This window comes from Oryctolagus cuniculus, chromosome 7 (genome assembly GCF_051225735.1).
Source record: "Oryctolagus cuniculus isolate XC-2025 breed Fujian yellow rabbit chromosome 7, ASM5122573v1, whole genome shotgun sequence".
In the NCBI taxonomy this organism is placed as follows: domain Eukaryota; kingdom Metazoa; phylum Chordata; class Mammalia; order Lagomorpha; family Leporidae; genus Oryctolagus; species Oryctolagus cuniculus.
Genome location: NC_142873.1, coordinates 150,886,919 through 150,903,319, shown reverse-complemented (window position 1 = coordinate 150,903,319; position 16,401 = coordinate 150,886,919). Strand labels below are relative to the sequence as shown.

Genomic DNA, 16,401 nt, shown 5'->3' with positions numbered 1-16,401 from the left:
ACCGGGGGAGGGATACCGTGCGGCCACCGGGACTGGCCTCTCGGGGGACCTTTGGCAAGAGCTCCCAACCACGAGCTTTGGCAGCCGTGACCCCCCAGCGTCAACTCCGCGCGAGCCACTGACGACTCCGCCAGGAGAACGCAAAGGCAGCTCTCCCTGGCACAGAGTGCGTCAGAACCTTTGGGGGTTAATAACGGTCTCTTGCCAATTAAGAGTAGAAATTTTCTTTTATGGGTAAAATGAAAAGTTTTGCTTAAACCAAATAGAAAATAATTAGTGTGATGTTATCAGGAATCAGACAAAATCTTGACTGTAACCCTGAATTTTAAAGTTTCTCTTTCCAGGCTAAGTGCACAGTTCGTGACCACAGCCGGCTCAGCTGCCTCCTCCTGACTTCTCAGAATGGCACGGGAGCGGCAGTGCCGCCCGGGCAGGAATGACTTCAAAGCAGCAACATCAAAGGCACTGACACCCTTTAGCTCTGGTTCTCACGTAATTTTCCTGTTAATTACATCACCGGCAAGATTAAAACACACCCAAGATTTATACAGGGCTAGGCTTCCTTTAATTAGCCTATGTGGTGGCTCCATCCACCCTGCTTTTTGGTCACATTATAAAGGAAAGGTTGTCATGATTCTCAGGAATAGTATCTTTCCCATTTTGTAGGTTAAAAAATCAAGTCAGGGCCGGCGCTGTGGCACAGCGGGTTAAGCCTCCGCCTGCACACCCACATCCTATATGGATGTCCCGGCTGCTCCACTTCCAATCCCGCTCCCTAATAGCCTGGGAAAGCAGTGGAAGATGGCCCAAGTGCTTGGGCCCCTGCACCGGCGTGGGAGACCTGGAAGAAGCTCCTGACTCCCAGCTTCAGTCTGGCCCAGCCCCAGCCTTTGTGGCCATCTGGGGAATGAACCAGCACATGGAAGAACTCTGTCTCTCCCTCTGTAACTCTGCCTTTCAAATAAATAAAATAAACCTAAAAAACCCTCAAAAAAAAAAAAAAACAAAAAAAAAAAACAAACCCAAGTCTTGTCTTCAGCACTGAGAGTAGCTGAAGGTAGCTTGTAGGCAGCTTCAGAGTATCTGAAAAGCTGCAAATAAATTCACAAAGGCACCAGCTCTAGCCATCCACGCTAGAAACTGTTGGGATTACCTACTGGGTTTTCTGTAACATACAAATAAAAATTGTGTGTTCTGCTTTGCCTGGGAGGGAAAACATCATTCTCTTCTGTCAGCCTAAGTAAGGTACATGCATCTACAGGGATTTTCACTGAAGAATGCAGTTAACCTTTTCATTTGCATGTGAAAGCAAAGTCTTTCATCTTTACTTTGTATTTTTAAAATTTTATTTATTTAAAAGACAAAGTTAGAGAGAGACAGAGACAGAGAGGTCTTCCATCTGCTGGTTCACTCCCTAGATGGCCGCACTGGCCGGAGCTGCACCAATCTGAAGCCAGGAGCCATGAGCTTCCTCCCTGTCTCCCACATGAGCGCAGGGGCCCAAGGACTTGGACCATCCTCTGCTGCCCTCCCAGGCCATAGCCGAGAGCTGGATAGGAAGAGGAACAGCCGGACTAGAACCGCCGGCCCCTCATCTTTACTTTGTGACGATAATGGAATGTCAGAGTTGGAAAGGACCTTAAGTGATCTAAACAAATGCTTTCCTTCAATCTTTTTAAAAATAGTACCATAGGGGCCAGTGTTGTGCCATGGGGGGTAAAGCTGCTGCCTCCAATACTGGTATCCCATATGGGCAACAATTTGGGTCCCAGCTGCTCCACTTCCGATCCACTTCCCTGCTAATGGCTTGGGAAAAGTAGCAGACCAGGGCTCAGGTGCCTGGGCCCCTGCCACCCATGGGGAGACCTGGAGAAGCTGCTGGTTCCTGGTTTTGGCCTGGCTCAGCCCTGGCTGTTGTAGCTACTTGGGGAGTTAACCAACAAATGGAAGATCTGTCTCTTCCTCTTTCAAATCAAAAACAAAACATGGCATCATAGAACAAAGACACCACAGAAAACCCTCCAATTTAAAAAACATGTATTTATTCAGAGGCAGTGCAGGAGAGCGAGCTTTCCTATGCGGATTCGCTCTTCCAGTGCCTGCAGCTGCTGGGGCTAGATCTGGGTGACGCTGGAGCCACCACCTGCCACGTCCCACATCTGCAGTGAGGACGAGCTGGGCCAGGTATTGCGGTTGCCGCCTGGGACACCCGCATCTCAGACTGGAGTGCTGGGATCAAGTTCCACCTCCACTTCCGATCCAGCTTCCTGCTGCTGATGAGGCTCGAGTACTTGGCCCAGATATTTGGGTGCCTGCCACCCATGTGAGACCAGGAAGGAGTTCTTGTTTTCTGGTTTCAGCTGGCCCAGCCTGTTGCAGCCATTTGGAGTGAACTCAGTGTAGGGAAGATCTGTCTCTGTCTCCCCATCACTTGGCTTTCCAAATAAGCAAATCTTTACAAGAAACAAACCACAGAGGCCGGCACTGTGGATAGTAGGTTAAGCCTCTACCTGTGGTGCCAACAACCTATATGGGTGCCAGTTCCAGTCCCTATTGCTCCACTTCTATCTGGCTCCCTGCTAATGGGCTGGGGAAGCAGTGGAAGCTGGCCAAAGTGCTTGGGCCCCTGCAACCATGCGGGAGACATGGGGGCAGCTCCTGGCTCCAGGCTCCAAATCAGCCCAGCTCCAGCCGTTGGAGCCATTTGAGGAGTGAACCAGCAGATGGAAGATCTCAGTCTCTGTCTCTCCCTGCAACTCTGTCTTTCAAATAAAATAAATAAATTTTCAAAAAAAAAAAGTTTCAAAAACCCCACTATTTTTGAAAACCTTCAGTTGTTTTTTTTTTTTTTTTTTTTTTTTTGACAGGCAGAGTGGACAGTGAGTGAGAGAGAGAGAAAGGTCTTCCTTTGCCGTTGGTTCACCCTCCAATGGCAGGAGCCAGGTACTTCTCCTGGTCTCCCATGGGGTGCAGGGCCCAAGGACTTGGGCCATCCTCCACTGCACTCCCTGGCCACAGCAGAGAGCTGGACTGGAAGAGGGGCAACCGGGACAGAATCTGGCGCCCCGACCGGGACTAGAACCCAGTGTGCCGGCGCCGCTAGGCGGAGGATTAGCCTAGTGAGCCGCGGCGCCGGCAGAAAACCTTCAGTTCTTTAAGCAACATTCAACATAAACATAACTTGCCATTAAGAATATGGGGGCCAGCAGCCCTCTGCTGTGGCCAGGGAGTGCAGTGGAGGATGGCCCAGGTGCTTGGGCCCTGCACCCCATGGGAGACCAGGAAAAGCACCTGGCTCCTGGCTCCTGCCATCGGATCAGCGCGGTGCGCCGGCCGCAGCGCGCCGGCCGCGGCGGCCATTGGAGGGTGAACCAACGGCAAAAGGAAGACCTTTCTCTCTGTCTCTCTCTCTCTCTCTGTCCACTCTGCCTGTCAAAAAAAAAAAAAAAAAAAAAAAAAAAAAAAAAAAAAAAGAGAGAATATGGGGGCCAGGCTGTGGCGTAGTAGGCCGACTCTCCCTGAGACACTGGCATCCCATGTGGGCGCCGGTCCATGTCCTGGCTGCTCCTCTTCCAATCCAGCTCTCTGCTATGGCCTGGGAAAGTGGTGGAAGATGGCCCAAGTGCTTGGGCCCCTGCACCTATGTGGGAGACCCTGATGGAGTTCTGGACTCCTGGCTTCAGCCTGGACCAGCCTGGCCTTTGTGGTCATTTAGGGAGTGGACCAGCAGATAACAGACCTCCCGCCCTCTCTCGCTCAGCCTTTCCAATAAATAAGTAAATGATCTTGTTGAAGAAAGGAAACAGAAGGAACTCTGGAAAAAAAAAAAAAAAAATCAGGAGCCAACACTGTGGCACAGTAGGCTAAGCCTCTGCCTGTGGTGCCAGCATCCCATAGGGGTGGCAGTTTGTGTCCTGGCTGCTCCACATCTCTGCTATGGCCTGGAAGGCAGTGGAAGATGGCCCAGGGGCTTGGGCTCCTCCACCCGCCAGATGCTCCTGGCTTAGGATCAGCTTAGCTCCAACCATTCCGCCATTTGGGGAGTGAACCAGCAGACAGTAGACTTTCTGTCTCTCCCTCTAACTCTAGCTCTCAAATAAATAAATAAAATCTTTTAAAACAAATTAAAATCAAATACACCAGAGCCTGCATATTAAAAAGCAAAACTACAGTGCCCGCCGTGAGGAGTGTGAGACTCAAAAGTGAGGGTAACAGTCGGCTACTTCTGAGGACAAACTAGAAACTTCTGTAAAATATCAGCTACCGTTCAGCAGCTTTTAAAATGTCGTTTATTCATATTTTTCAAAATATATGTACATTTAAAAAAAGGAAGATTTACAACAGGAAAGATTGCCTTACATGCAACACAGTTCAATAACTCATGAGGGGATCACACGTGACCAGGATGGAACCAAGCCAACCCTCGCAAGTCCATTTCCCAGCCACACTCCGGGCTGCAGGAGGGATCCCAGGAGACAATCAAAGTGGAATGAATATGAAACACACACCTTTTGTCTCTGGTAGCACTCAAGGGGCCAGAAGATGTACACCAAAAAGTTTAAGACAATTAAAATGTCAAGTGCCACAGGGAAGATAAATGATAACCAGAAACTGGTATTTCTCAAGTAGAAAGCTAGTACTACTTAACACAACGTCACAATACTAAAACAAATACAAATAAGAAAGGGCTAGGTAGTAGGGCTTCATTTATTTTTATTTTTAATATCTCAAAAAAGAAGCCGCTTGCTTGATATCAAAAGTGCTGTGGAAAGAAAAGAGGGGAAAAAAACCCAGAGATGAATCTGGAATCTAGTTTATTTTAGCAAATCGTATATTTTTTCACTTAACATTTCTACATTAGCAATGATGTAGCTCTCCAACATTTCCTTATAAAAAAGGCAAACAGGAAATGACAACTCATGCTCCAAATATTAAAATATATATATTTAAACATTTGATCAAGATTTCCCATGTTTTGACTTTTGGTAACCAAGTGACACCAGAAATTACAGATTCAATCTATTCTCAGACTTCCCCTTCAGTCAGGACTTGTGCTTGCTGCTCAGGGGATGCAAGGCTCTGGGCCCGTGAAAACACCTAGAAATTCATCAACGTGAAGCGGCCCCCAGGAGCCATCCATCTTCACAATTAGATGAGATCACACTGGTTTTGGCTTATCTCCAAAGCTAAGATGTCTCTGTGTTTACAGTTGGAGAGAAAGGATTAGTGGAGTGGTCTGTATAAATAAGATTATTACAGCTATAACCGAAGCCTCCAGGCAGGAGGCTTAGCAGTTCCGTCAGTGCTATACTGCTTTTCACTTCTAGCACCTGGCTAGCATCCTCTTCTTGATGCTTCCTACAAATATAAAAACTTTTGCAACTGTTTACATAAAGCTAGAAGGGGGGAGGGGCAGAGGGAGCCAAAGTTGACCATAAAAAAAGAAAGGAGTTGGGGAAAGGGAGCAAAAAGGACAAATACAGGTTATATGGTTTAAGAAAGTCCAGGATTATTGCAGAAAGTAAAATGACTGAGAGAAGGGCAGGCACTGAGAACAGCACCTAATGCTAACAAATGCCTACACTGGTTCATGTATATTCCCTCCCCATAATGCTCATAGAGGGGGAAATGTTTTAAAAGCATCAAAACTAAAACAAATGCACACCGATCTTAGAAAATAAGATTTTGAATTTCATCATGATACCCTTATTTCCTATAAAATTTACTTTTTTGCTTTGAAAGACTTCTTCATGGTGGATTTGCCTTTGGCAGGCAACTTCACTTCCTTTCTTGCATTGACTACAGGCTTCTTTGAAGAGCCACCAGCAGGCTTCTTCATGACTGAGGGTGAGGGTCTGGCTTTCTTGGCAGGGGTTTTGGCCTTAGGAGGGGCTTTCTTGGGCAGAGGCCTCACTTTCCCTCGCTGGGAAGCTGGAACTTTAGGTACAGGCTTGGACCCTCTCTGTTTCATGGCTGCAGCCTTCCCTGGGGACTTGGCTGGGGTTTTCTTCTGCAACCTGAGAGAACAAAAGAGCAAAGATAATTACTTAATAAAGGAGAGGTTCACTTTGCCAGGACAGCCAGATGTTCTATCTGAAGAAAAACAGCGTAAGCAGACATCACTTATAATAAGAATGTGACTTAATTTCTCACCACAGCCTTTAGTGAAATTATATAAAAATTCAACTAATTCATGGAAGTTTACACAAAATTCCATTTTTCCTAGGAAAATAAATTTTTTCTTTCAGTAACTAAATTATGGAGACATATACAGAGAGAAGCTTAACCAAAGAGTGCATTACAGCACCAGCACTGTGGTGCAGCCGGTTAAAGCCCTGGCCTGCAGTGCCAGCATCCCATATGGACACTGGTTTGAGTCCTGGCTGCTCCACTTCCGATCCAGCTCCTTGCTAATGCACCTGGCAAAGCAGCAGAAGATGGCCCAAGTCCTTGAGCCTCTGCACCCAAGTGGGAGACCCAGAAGAAACTCCTGGCTCCCAGCTTTGGATCAGCAGCTCAGCTCCAGCCGTTGCAGCCATCTGGGGAGTGAACCAGCTGATGGAACACCTCTCTCTCGAGAATGATCCTGAATTGTTAAAACACTTTTCTATCGTTGGTCCCTCCTACAAGGTACTTCAAAAAGTTCCTTTGTACCATGAAAAACCCATGCACGGATTTGGTATTTTTTTGCACCAAAATAAACTTATCTTTTAATTCCATTTCCCTTGAACTTTTTGAAGCACCTTCGTACTACTGCATCTGCAGCTCCGAGTCCCCAGCCCTCCTCCCCACAGGAGCGGTTTTCACATTCGCACACCTCCTCTTAGGCGGCGGCTCCTCATCCTCAGAGTCTTCTTCTGATGACTCATCTTCATCTTCATCTTCATCCTCATCCTCATCTTTAGAATCATCCGGCTCTTTCTTTGGAAACAGAACTCCTGGGCTAAGAAAAAAAAGACTATTTAAAACAGAAATCCCACACAGCACACAGGAAGACTGTGAACTTCTTCCCAGCCTCCCCCCAAAAATGTTAAGTTAGGTCCTAAGTGCCATGTTACAACTGTTTTTGTTTTTGTTTTTGTTTTTTAAAGATGTATCTATTTATTTATTTGAAAGGCAGAGCAACAGGGAGAGAGAGACAGATCTCTTCCACCCAGTGGATCACTCCCCAGAAAGCAGCAACAGCCAGGGCTGGGCCAGGCTGCAGCCAAGAAGAGCCACAACTCCATCCTGGTCTCCGACATGGGGGGGTGGTCCCAAATACTTGGGCGATCAATTGCTGCCTTCTCAGGAGCATCAGCAGGAAGCTGGATCACAAGCAGGGCAGGGAGCCGGCGCCGTGGCTCACGTGGTGAATCCTCCGCCTGCGGCACCGGAATCCCATATGGGCGCCGGTTCTCGTTCTGGCTGCTCCTCTTCCTGTCCAGCTCTCTGCTGTGTCCCGGGAAGGCAGTGGAGGATGGCCCAAGTGCTTGGGGCCCTGCACCCACATGGGAGACCAGGAGGAAGCACCTGGCTCCTGGTTTCAGATCGGTGCAGCTCCGGCCGTGGCAGCCATTTGGGGAGTGAATCAACGGAAGGAAGACCTTTCTCTCTGTCTCTCCCTCTCACTCTCTGTAACTCTACCTCTCAAATAAATAAATAAACTTAAAGAACTCTATCCAACATGAGATGCTGGCAGCCTAAGTAGTGGCTTCACCTGTGCACCACACACTGGACCCCCAATTTAACCTTTTCTTCTTTTTTTTTTTTTTGACAGGCAGAGTGGACAGTGAAAGAGAGAGACAGAGAGAAAGGTCTTCCTTTGCCGTTGGTTCACCCTCCAATGGCAGGAGCCAGGTACTTCTCCTGGTCTCCCATGGGGTGCAGGGCCCAAGCACTTGGGCCATCCTCCACTGCACTCCCTGGCCACAGCAGAGAGCTGGCCTGGAAGAGGGGCAACCGGGACAGAATCCGGCGCCCCAACCGGGACTAGAACCCGGTGTACCGGCGCCGCAAGGCAGAGGATTAGCCTAGTGAGCCGCAGCGGCGGCTTTAACCTATTTTGAACAGACACACAAAGTTACCACAAATCTTGAAAAGTCCCAGTCCATACTTCATTCTCTTCCTTCTACCATTTCATAGAATAGATAATCATTTCTTTATTTTAATCAATTATCAAACTCCTGATAAGTGTCTAGCGTTGTCAGCCACTGACTATATAACTGTGGATGCTCTATAAGCCAGTGAACAATCTACACCACAGGACAGTTTTTGCCCTCACAATACTGAGGAAAGACCTCATTGTCCTTTTTTTTAAGATTTTGAAGTTCACAAACTGTTTTTTCATTTTTCTTTCTACTGAAATTAGTTTGGCGTGAACTTTTTGAAGAACCCCTCAAAAACCAAGAATACTTAAGTAATTTGGCATGAACTTTTTTTTTAAAAGATTTACGTTACATATATGAAAGGCAGAGTGACACAGAAAGGTAAAGACAGAGACAGAGAGATCTTCCATCCACTGGTTCACTTCCCCAAATGGCTGAAAGGGTTGGGGCTGAGCCAGGCCAAGGGCAGGAGGTGGAAACCCCATCCAGCTGGGTGGCAGGGGACCAAGTACTTGGTCTTTGCTGCTTTCCCAGGTGCATCAGCAGGCAACCAAGACTTGAACAGGCAGAGAGCAGCTCAGCCTGCTGCGCCACGATTCTGGCTACAGTGACAGCAATCTTGCCCTTTCATGATTAATATGCCCTTAGATTTTAACATTTTGTGTGATTTTAAGAATTAAATGTTGCCGGCGCCGTGGCTCAATAGGCTAATCCTCCGCCTAGTGGCGCCGGCACACCGGGTTCTAGTCCCGGTTGGGGCACCGGATTCTGTCCCAGTTGCCCCTCTTCCAGGCCAGCTCTCTGCTGTGGCCAGGGAGTGCAGTGGAGGATGGCCCAAGTGCTTGGGCCCTGCACCCCATGGGAGACCAGGATAAGTACCTGGCTCCTGCCATCGGATCAGCGTGGTGCGCCGGCCGTGGCGGCCACTGGAGTGTGAACCAACGGCAAAGGAAGACCCTTCTCTCTGTCTCTCTCTTTCACTGTCCCACTGTCCACTCTGCCTGTCAAAAATAAATAAATAAATAAAAAATAAAAAAATTAAATGTAATGCTTGAAAATTTCAAGTAATATGCTTTTAACCAAAAAACACTTCTGTCTATGGGTCATACTGATTATTGCCATGGCACTTTACTGATCTTGTCATTATCACTGATAAAGAAGGCATGAGTATTCAAATGACTGTCTAAGGATCTCTATTTTTTGAGCCATCATCATCTGCTGCTTCCCAAGACTGCTTCAGCAGACAGCTGAATCAGAGGCAGAGAGAGCAGCCATGACTTGAATTAGACACTCAGATACGGCAGGCAGGCATCCTAAGCAGCACTTAACCTGCTGTAGCACACAGTACCTGCCCCTCCCCTGGTCTAGGAAAATCTTTTTGCTTCAAAACAATACTGCCATAAGTAGTCTTTATTTTCAAATATTTCTAGTTGAGTATAACAGTAATAAGGGTCAAATAAGTTAAACCACGCCTGTAGCCTAAAATCAAATTTTAAATTCACCTTGACCAATATTTCCTAGAAGAGCTAAGTGCTGGGACAGTTGAGGGGCTCCACAAGGGCAGAGACATCAGGAGTGGGCATTAAGACTGAAAACCGGGGCTGGCACTGTGCTGCAGTAGGCTAAGCCTCCGCCTGCAGTGCTGGCATCCCATATGGGTGCCAGTTCAAGTCCTGGCTGCTTCTCTTCCAATCTAGCTCCCTGCTGATGGCCTGGGAAAGCAGAGGAAGATGGCCCAAGTGCTTGGGTCCCTGCACCCACGTGGGAAACCTGGAAAAGCTCCTGGCTCCAGATTGGCTCAGCTCCAGCTGTTGTGGTCATTTGGGGAATGAACCAGCAGATGGAAGACCTTTCTTTTCTGTCTGTCTCTCTCTGTCTATAACCCTAGCTCTCAAATAAATAATCTTAAAAACAACAACAACAACAACAACAAAAAAAAAAAAAAAAAAAAAGCTAAGTGCTTACCTTGGATAATACGGAAAACAGAGCTGGAAGGTGCCACTGAATCCTTTACCAGAGATCTGCTCCATCCACCCATTCTTTTCGCATTTCTGTAGGGTTTTCTTCAGCAAATGCACTGAACAAAAAATTCAGAAATGAAGCAAGCTGTCTCATCAGTCAGATTTGATAATTCTCTCAACCAATTCAATGTCTTGTCACAGTAACCGACACATGCAAATGAATCTTTTGTGGTCAAAGTTAATTCACTAGACATCTTATTTAGTGACCATAAATTTGGCAAGTTACATTATAATAAAAATTGCAGAGTCAAAATTCTCATTTCACAGATAAGCGAACAGGAGCCCAGAGTGCTTCATTGACTTCTCTAAGGTAGCACATCCACGTTTAACAGGAGACCCAAAACTGAATTCCTATGTTATTTCCATTCATTTAACCATCTACTGCATGCCTAGAGGTACTGAAAATCATAGAATATTTACAAAGATGAAGAGAACTAACTCCTTTAAATCAATCAAAAAATTCTGTGGCTCCAGAAGGTCTCACCGATTCTTATCTTTTAAAATGAATACCATCAAAAGCATATTTTGTGAAACTAAAAAGGATAATAACCACATTCATCTTCTCTTAAAACATCTGGTCAACAGAGAAATCATCAAATAGTCTACAGGGGTCAACATGTACAATTAAACACCATATATACATATATCTGTATATATCTACGTACAAAAGGGAAAAATTTTGTAAGGTAGATAAGAAAACAATCAGAAATCCTTCACAGCATTAAAGAATATATATTACAAATGTTAAAAGTTAAATATTAAGACTTCAAAATTACTTTTTTGAAGTTATGTAAAGTAATATATCCTGGTTTGCAAACTCCTTACCCTACCTAATTGTGCCTACACTGACGGCTCATGGAGAAGTTCTCCACCCTCATCAATCAGTAGGTGATGCTGCCAAGTGTTCAATCTCAAATTACCACTTCCCTGTGTGAACACACTTGACGGAAAGAACTACTTCTGCTGCAGGGCTTCAGTCACTAAGAAACAATATGAGTAGCAGATATTCTAAAACCCGGACTTGATTTCAAGGGGAATTTAGAAGCTTTGGTAAACATTCCAAAGTAAGCAAAAATATACTAATTGAGAAGTGTTCTGAACCTAGCAATAGCTAAACTACAATAGAAAATATATCAGAAGAGCTTTATATTTATATATCAAAAGTTCAATAGCCCAGTTGGGTGGGTTCCAGCCCTCTCCCTGGGGGCTGTTATGAAGCTCTGGGAGGGAACTTAGCAATTTCACTCCCAGAAAGCCCCTACCCAGCAAGATTTCCCAGATAGGGAGGGGGCAGAGGGTCCATACCCAAATTCCTAAGAACTCCAGCCTGAATGCAGACTCAATTTTTTTTTTTTTTTTTTTTTGACAGGCAGAGTAGACAGTGAGAGAGACATAGACAAAGGTCTTCCTTTGCCGTTGGTTCACCCTCCAATGGCCGCTGCAGCCTGCGCGCTGCAGCTGGCGCACCGCACTGATCCGATGGCAGGAGCCAGGTGCTTTTCCTGGTCTCCCATGGGGTGCAGGGCCCAAGCACTTGGGCCATCCTCCACTGCACTCCCTGGCCACAGCAGAGGGCTGGCCTGGAAGAGGGGCAACTGGGACAGAATCCGGCGCCCCGACCGGGACTAGAACCCGGTGTGCCAGCACTGCAAGGCGGAGGATTAGCCTAGTGAGCCACAGCGCTGGCGCAGACTCAATTCTTGACTAAGATCCCGCCCACCTGCTCTGTTAAGGTAAACTCTACTTATTACTTTATATTATATACTGCTTCAACGTTATGAGACTGAAGCACTGCCTACTGCCCTAAGGGAACTTCAATATTAAAAAAAGAAAAGAAAAATTTTTACAGCAAAGTAAAACCAAATCCCAATAAGCAGATACCATCAAATTATGAGTATGTCTAGATAATTTCTATAAATTCCGAAGTTTTAAAGCTAGCCCTTGTGGATTTTCAGTCAGCAGCTAAGGCTTTAGCATTAGTAACATGTTCTCTACAGTTTTTTCAGAAGAGAACTACCTCAATCCTAGTAAAAAGCGCACAGCTCGGATTCTTACTTTGATAGTTAGAATTGGTCCCTGGGTGGTTCTCCAGGACATACTTCTTCAAAGCAGTGGTGGAGCAGGTCTTCGGCTCATTCATGGCAGCAATGGCAGACAAGATTGCATATTCCATCAGGCTTCCACCAAGCAGGGGTTTCTCCCCTGATTTCTTCAGCTGTTTTCCAAGGAGGAAGAGAAAAGCATCAAGACAACACTCTCCCAAAGCAGGTCAAGACAAGACTCCTCTGCACCAGGTGGGTCGGAGTTCCTGCATTAGCACAGATATGTTTTACAATAAGTTGTCAGGTTAGGGACTTTCTCTTCTCATTCACCAGGTATTCAATCTAACTGGGGAGTCCCAACCCTCCTATGGGTATCTTCTCCTTCAATCTACCCCCATCATCCACCCTAAAACAGCAATAGCTACTCTAACCTAAAGATAGACAGTCTCCTTCCAACAAGTAGCCCAACCTGTTATACCCTCATAAATTAAGACTCTTTGAGAATATTTTTTTCTTTGAACCCAAAGAATGATGCAGTCATAAAATCATAGCCTTTTAAAAATCCTATCACAAAACAGCAAAGGGAAAGTCTGATCAATACTTATAAGGCATCATACAATAAAAATCACACAGCATACTGCAAGGACAAAACGCTGGGAACAGATTAGTACCGTAAATAAAAAGGGAAAAGGAGAAATCAGGAATGTTCTACAGTGGTGGTTCTGAAAGGGTAGGTCACAAGCCTGTGGAGGTTGTTCAGACCCTTTCAATGGATCTGAAAAGTCAAAACTATTTTCATAATAAAACTACGATGTGCTATACCTTTTTTGCTGTGCTGACTTTTTTTGATGGTTCAAATGCAATGATGGCTAAAATTGCTCCTACAAACCAAGGTAAAGGTACAAACAAATGTACCAGTGGTTCCACTGTCTGCTTCACTGCTACACACTGAAGGTTTAAAAAAGTAAATAAATAAAAGGAACAACTTCACTTAGAAATACCTCTGATGAAGTGGTAAAAATTTTTTTTAATCAACTATTATACGTATGCCTTTTAAATACTTTATGGGATGAAACCGCAAGAACGAATAAAGCACATCTGCCGCATGCGGAGGTGTGATGGCAGTCTTCAGGAAAGCAGCTGTGTGGCTGAACTCCGCTGAGCCAGCTGTGTTTCTGTGCAATACCCTTCTTAGCGGAAGAACAACTGATAGAAAAACTATGGCTATTCAGAAGTGGAGATGGGTAGACATTATCTTGAAAATAAATAACATGAGGGGCCGGCACTCTGGCTCACTTGGTTAATCCTCTGCCTGTGGCGCCAGCATCCCATATGGGCACCGGGTTCTAGTCCCGGTTGCTCCTCTTCAGGTCCAGCTCTCTGCTGTGGCCCGGGAAGGCAGTGGAGGATGGCCCAAGTGCTTGGGCCCCTGTACCCACATGGGAGACCAGGAGGAATCACCTGGCTCCTGGCTTTGGATGGGCGGCAGCGCACCAGCCCTGGCGGCCATTTGGGGAATAAACCAACGGAAGGAAGACCTTTCTCTCTGCCTCTGTCTCACTTTCAAATAAAAATAAAAATAAAAATAAAAAAATAACATGAGCCCACAAATTCAAGAAAAACAGGCTTTGTTGCCAAGAATAAAAGCCTTTCTCAAAACAATATAAATAGTGGCAAACTTACTCCTATCACTGTGAGCTTCTGCATTCCCCTGAACACTGCTCGTATGCAATTACTGGCTGATACCAGTAAGTGTGACGTTGTGACTATAGGAGGAAATACCAAGATCTGAAAATCTCTGTAACTCAGTAAGTCAGTTTTCCCAATGGCCAACACATCATGTCACAAAATTACACACAGCTAAAAGAGCCAAAATTACACATAGCTAAAGTTCAAGACAGGCCAACAAATTTTAAGGTAATAGAGTAACAGATATGATTTCACGTTCCATATGGCAAGTTAAACTTTAAGGATTGGGAAGAAAATCAATCAGTATAACAGATTAACAACAGAAAAAAGGACACAAGCCACATAATCACCTAAATAGACACTGAAAAAAATTAGACAAAGCCAACAGCCATTCATGATAAAAACTCCCTAAAAACACTGATATTGAAAGGAACATTCTAACCTGACATGAAATTTATGAAAAACTTACAGCTAAATTATTGGGGAAAGATCAAATGTCTTCTCTGTATGATGGGGAACAAGGCAAAGATGTCTGATATTTCTATTCAACACTACTGGATATTCTATACAAAGCAATAAAGTAAGACACCCAGAACTGAAAGAAAGACGTACATTGGTCTTTATTTGCAGATAACATGATCCTATATGTAGAAAATTCAAAGACACACACAAAATACTATTAACAACTGAGTTCAGCAAGGTTGTATGATACAAGATCACCAAATTAACTGTATTTCTATACAACAGCACAGACAATCTGAAAATAAAATAAGAAAACTATAATTCACTGCAATAAAAAAAAAAATAAAAATAAGAAAACGTAATACTTAGAAAGTAGTAGAAGACGGCCCAAGTGCTTGGGCCCCTGCACCCAGTGGGAGACCCAGAAGAAGCTCCTGGCTGCTGGCTCTGGGTCAGCACAGCTCTGGCTGTTGCGGCCAATTGGGAAGTGAACCAACAGATGGAAGACCTCTCTCTCTCTCTCTGCCTCTCCTTTCTCTGTGTAACTCTTTCAAATAAATAAATAAATCTTAAAAAAAAAAAAAAAACTATTAACAAGGGGTGGCACTGTGGTACAGTGTGTAAAGCTGCCACCTGCAGTGTTGGCAGCACCAGTTCAAGTTCTGGCTGCTCCACTTCCGATCTAGCTCTTTGCTGTGGCCTGGGAAAGCAGGAGAAGATAGCCCAAGTTCTTGGGCCCCTGCACCTGCCTGGGAGAGGCTCCTGGCTTCAGATCGGCACAGCTCCAACCATTGCAGCCATCTGGGGAGTGAACCCGTGAATGGAAGACCTCCTTCTCTCTTTCTGCCTCTCTGTAACCTGCCTTTCAAATAAATAGATAAATTTTTTAAAAAAGGAAAAAAAAACCAACCTATTAATGAAATTGCATCAAAATTAAACACCTCTGTGCTTCAAAAGACACTATTTTTTTTTTTTTTTTTTTGACAGGCAGAGTGGACAGGACAGTGAGAGAGACAGAGAGAAAGGTCTCCTTTTGCCGTTGGTTCACCCTCCAATGGCCGCCGCAGTCGGCGCGCTGCGGCCAGCGCACTGCGCTGATCCGATGGCAGGAGCCAGTTACTTATCCTGGTCTCCCATGGGGTGCAGGGCCCAAGCACTTGGGCCATCCTCCACTGCACTCCCTGGCCACAGCAGAGAGCTGGCCTGGAAGAGGGGCAACCGGGACAGAATCCGGCGCCCCGACTGGGACTAGAACCTGGTGTGCCGGCGCCGCAAGGTGGAGGATTAGCCTAGTGAGCCGCGGCGCCGGCCCAAAAGACACTATTAAGATGGCCCGTGCCATGGCTCAATAGGCTAATCCTCCGCCTGCAGCGCCAGCACACTGGGTTCTAGTCCCGGTTGGGGTGCCGGATTCTGTCACAGTTGTCCCTCTTCCAGGCCAGCTCTCTGCTGTGGCCAGGGAGTGCAGTGGAGGATGGCCCAAGTGCTTAGGCCCTGCACCCACATGGGAGACCAGGAAAAGCACCTGGCTCCTGTCTTCGGATCAGTGCGGTGCGCCGGCCGCAGCGGCCATTGGAGGGTGAATCAATGGAAGGAAGACCTTTCTCTCTGTCTCTGTCCACTCTGCCTGTCCACTTTCTGTAACTCTACCCTGTTGCTCTGCCTTTCAAATAGATAGACAGATAGATACATCTTAAAAACAAACAAACAAACACACAGTTGTAACTTGGCACTTAGGACCTAACTTTTTGGGGGGAGGCTGGGAAGAAGTAAACAATGTCCAGGGGGCTGGCGCCGCAGTTCACTAGGCTAATCCTCCGCCTTGCGGCGCCAGCACACCGGGTTCTAGTTCTGGTTGGGGCGCCGGATTCTGTCCCGGTTGCCCCTCTTCCAGGCCAGCTCTCTGCTGTGGCCAGGGAGTGCAGTGGAGGATGGCCCAGGTGCTTGGGCCCTGTACCCCATGGGAGACCAGGAGAAGCACCTGGCTCCTGGCTTCGGGTCAGCGTGTTACGCTGGCCGCGGTGGCCATTTGAGGGTGAACCAATGGCAAAGGAAGAACTTTCTCTCTCTCTCTCTCACTGTCCACTCTGTCAAAAAATA

The 16,401-nt window shown here is 46.1% G+C and overlaps 1 protein-coding gene across 9 annotated transcripts in view; it reads right to left on the bottom strand.

The window, feature by feature from the left end:
• Nucleotides 1-4,271: 4,271 nt before the first annotated feature.
• HP1BP3 (heterochromatin protein 1 binding protein 3) overlaps nt 4,272-16,401 on the bottom strand; it is a 45,506-nt gene continuing 33,376 nt past the window's right edge. For 7 of the 9 annotated variants that reach the window (XM_051840032.3, XM_051840036.3, XM_051840033.3 and 4 more), the window contains 4 exons: nt 12,164-12,323; nt 10,053-10,164; nt 6,818-6,943; nt 4,272-6,017 (listed from right to left, as the gene is read on the bottom strand). In XM_051840032.3, coding sequence (XP_051695992.2) covers nt 5,723-6,017; nt 6,818-6,943; nt 10,053-10,164; nt 12,164-12,323 — 693 coding nt within the window. In that variant the 3' untranslated portion in view covers nt 4,272-5,722. Of the gene's footprint in view, nt 6,018-6,817; nt 6,944-10,052; nt 10,165-12,163; nt 12,417-16,401 lie in introns of all 9 variants that reach the window. The other 2 variants (XR_011390865.2, XR_011390866.2) reach the window with 1 other exon arrangement.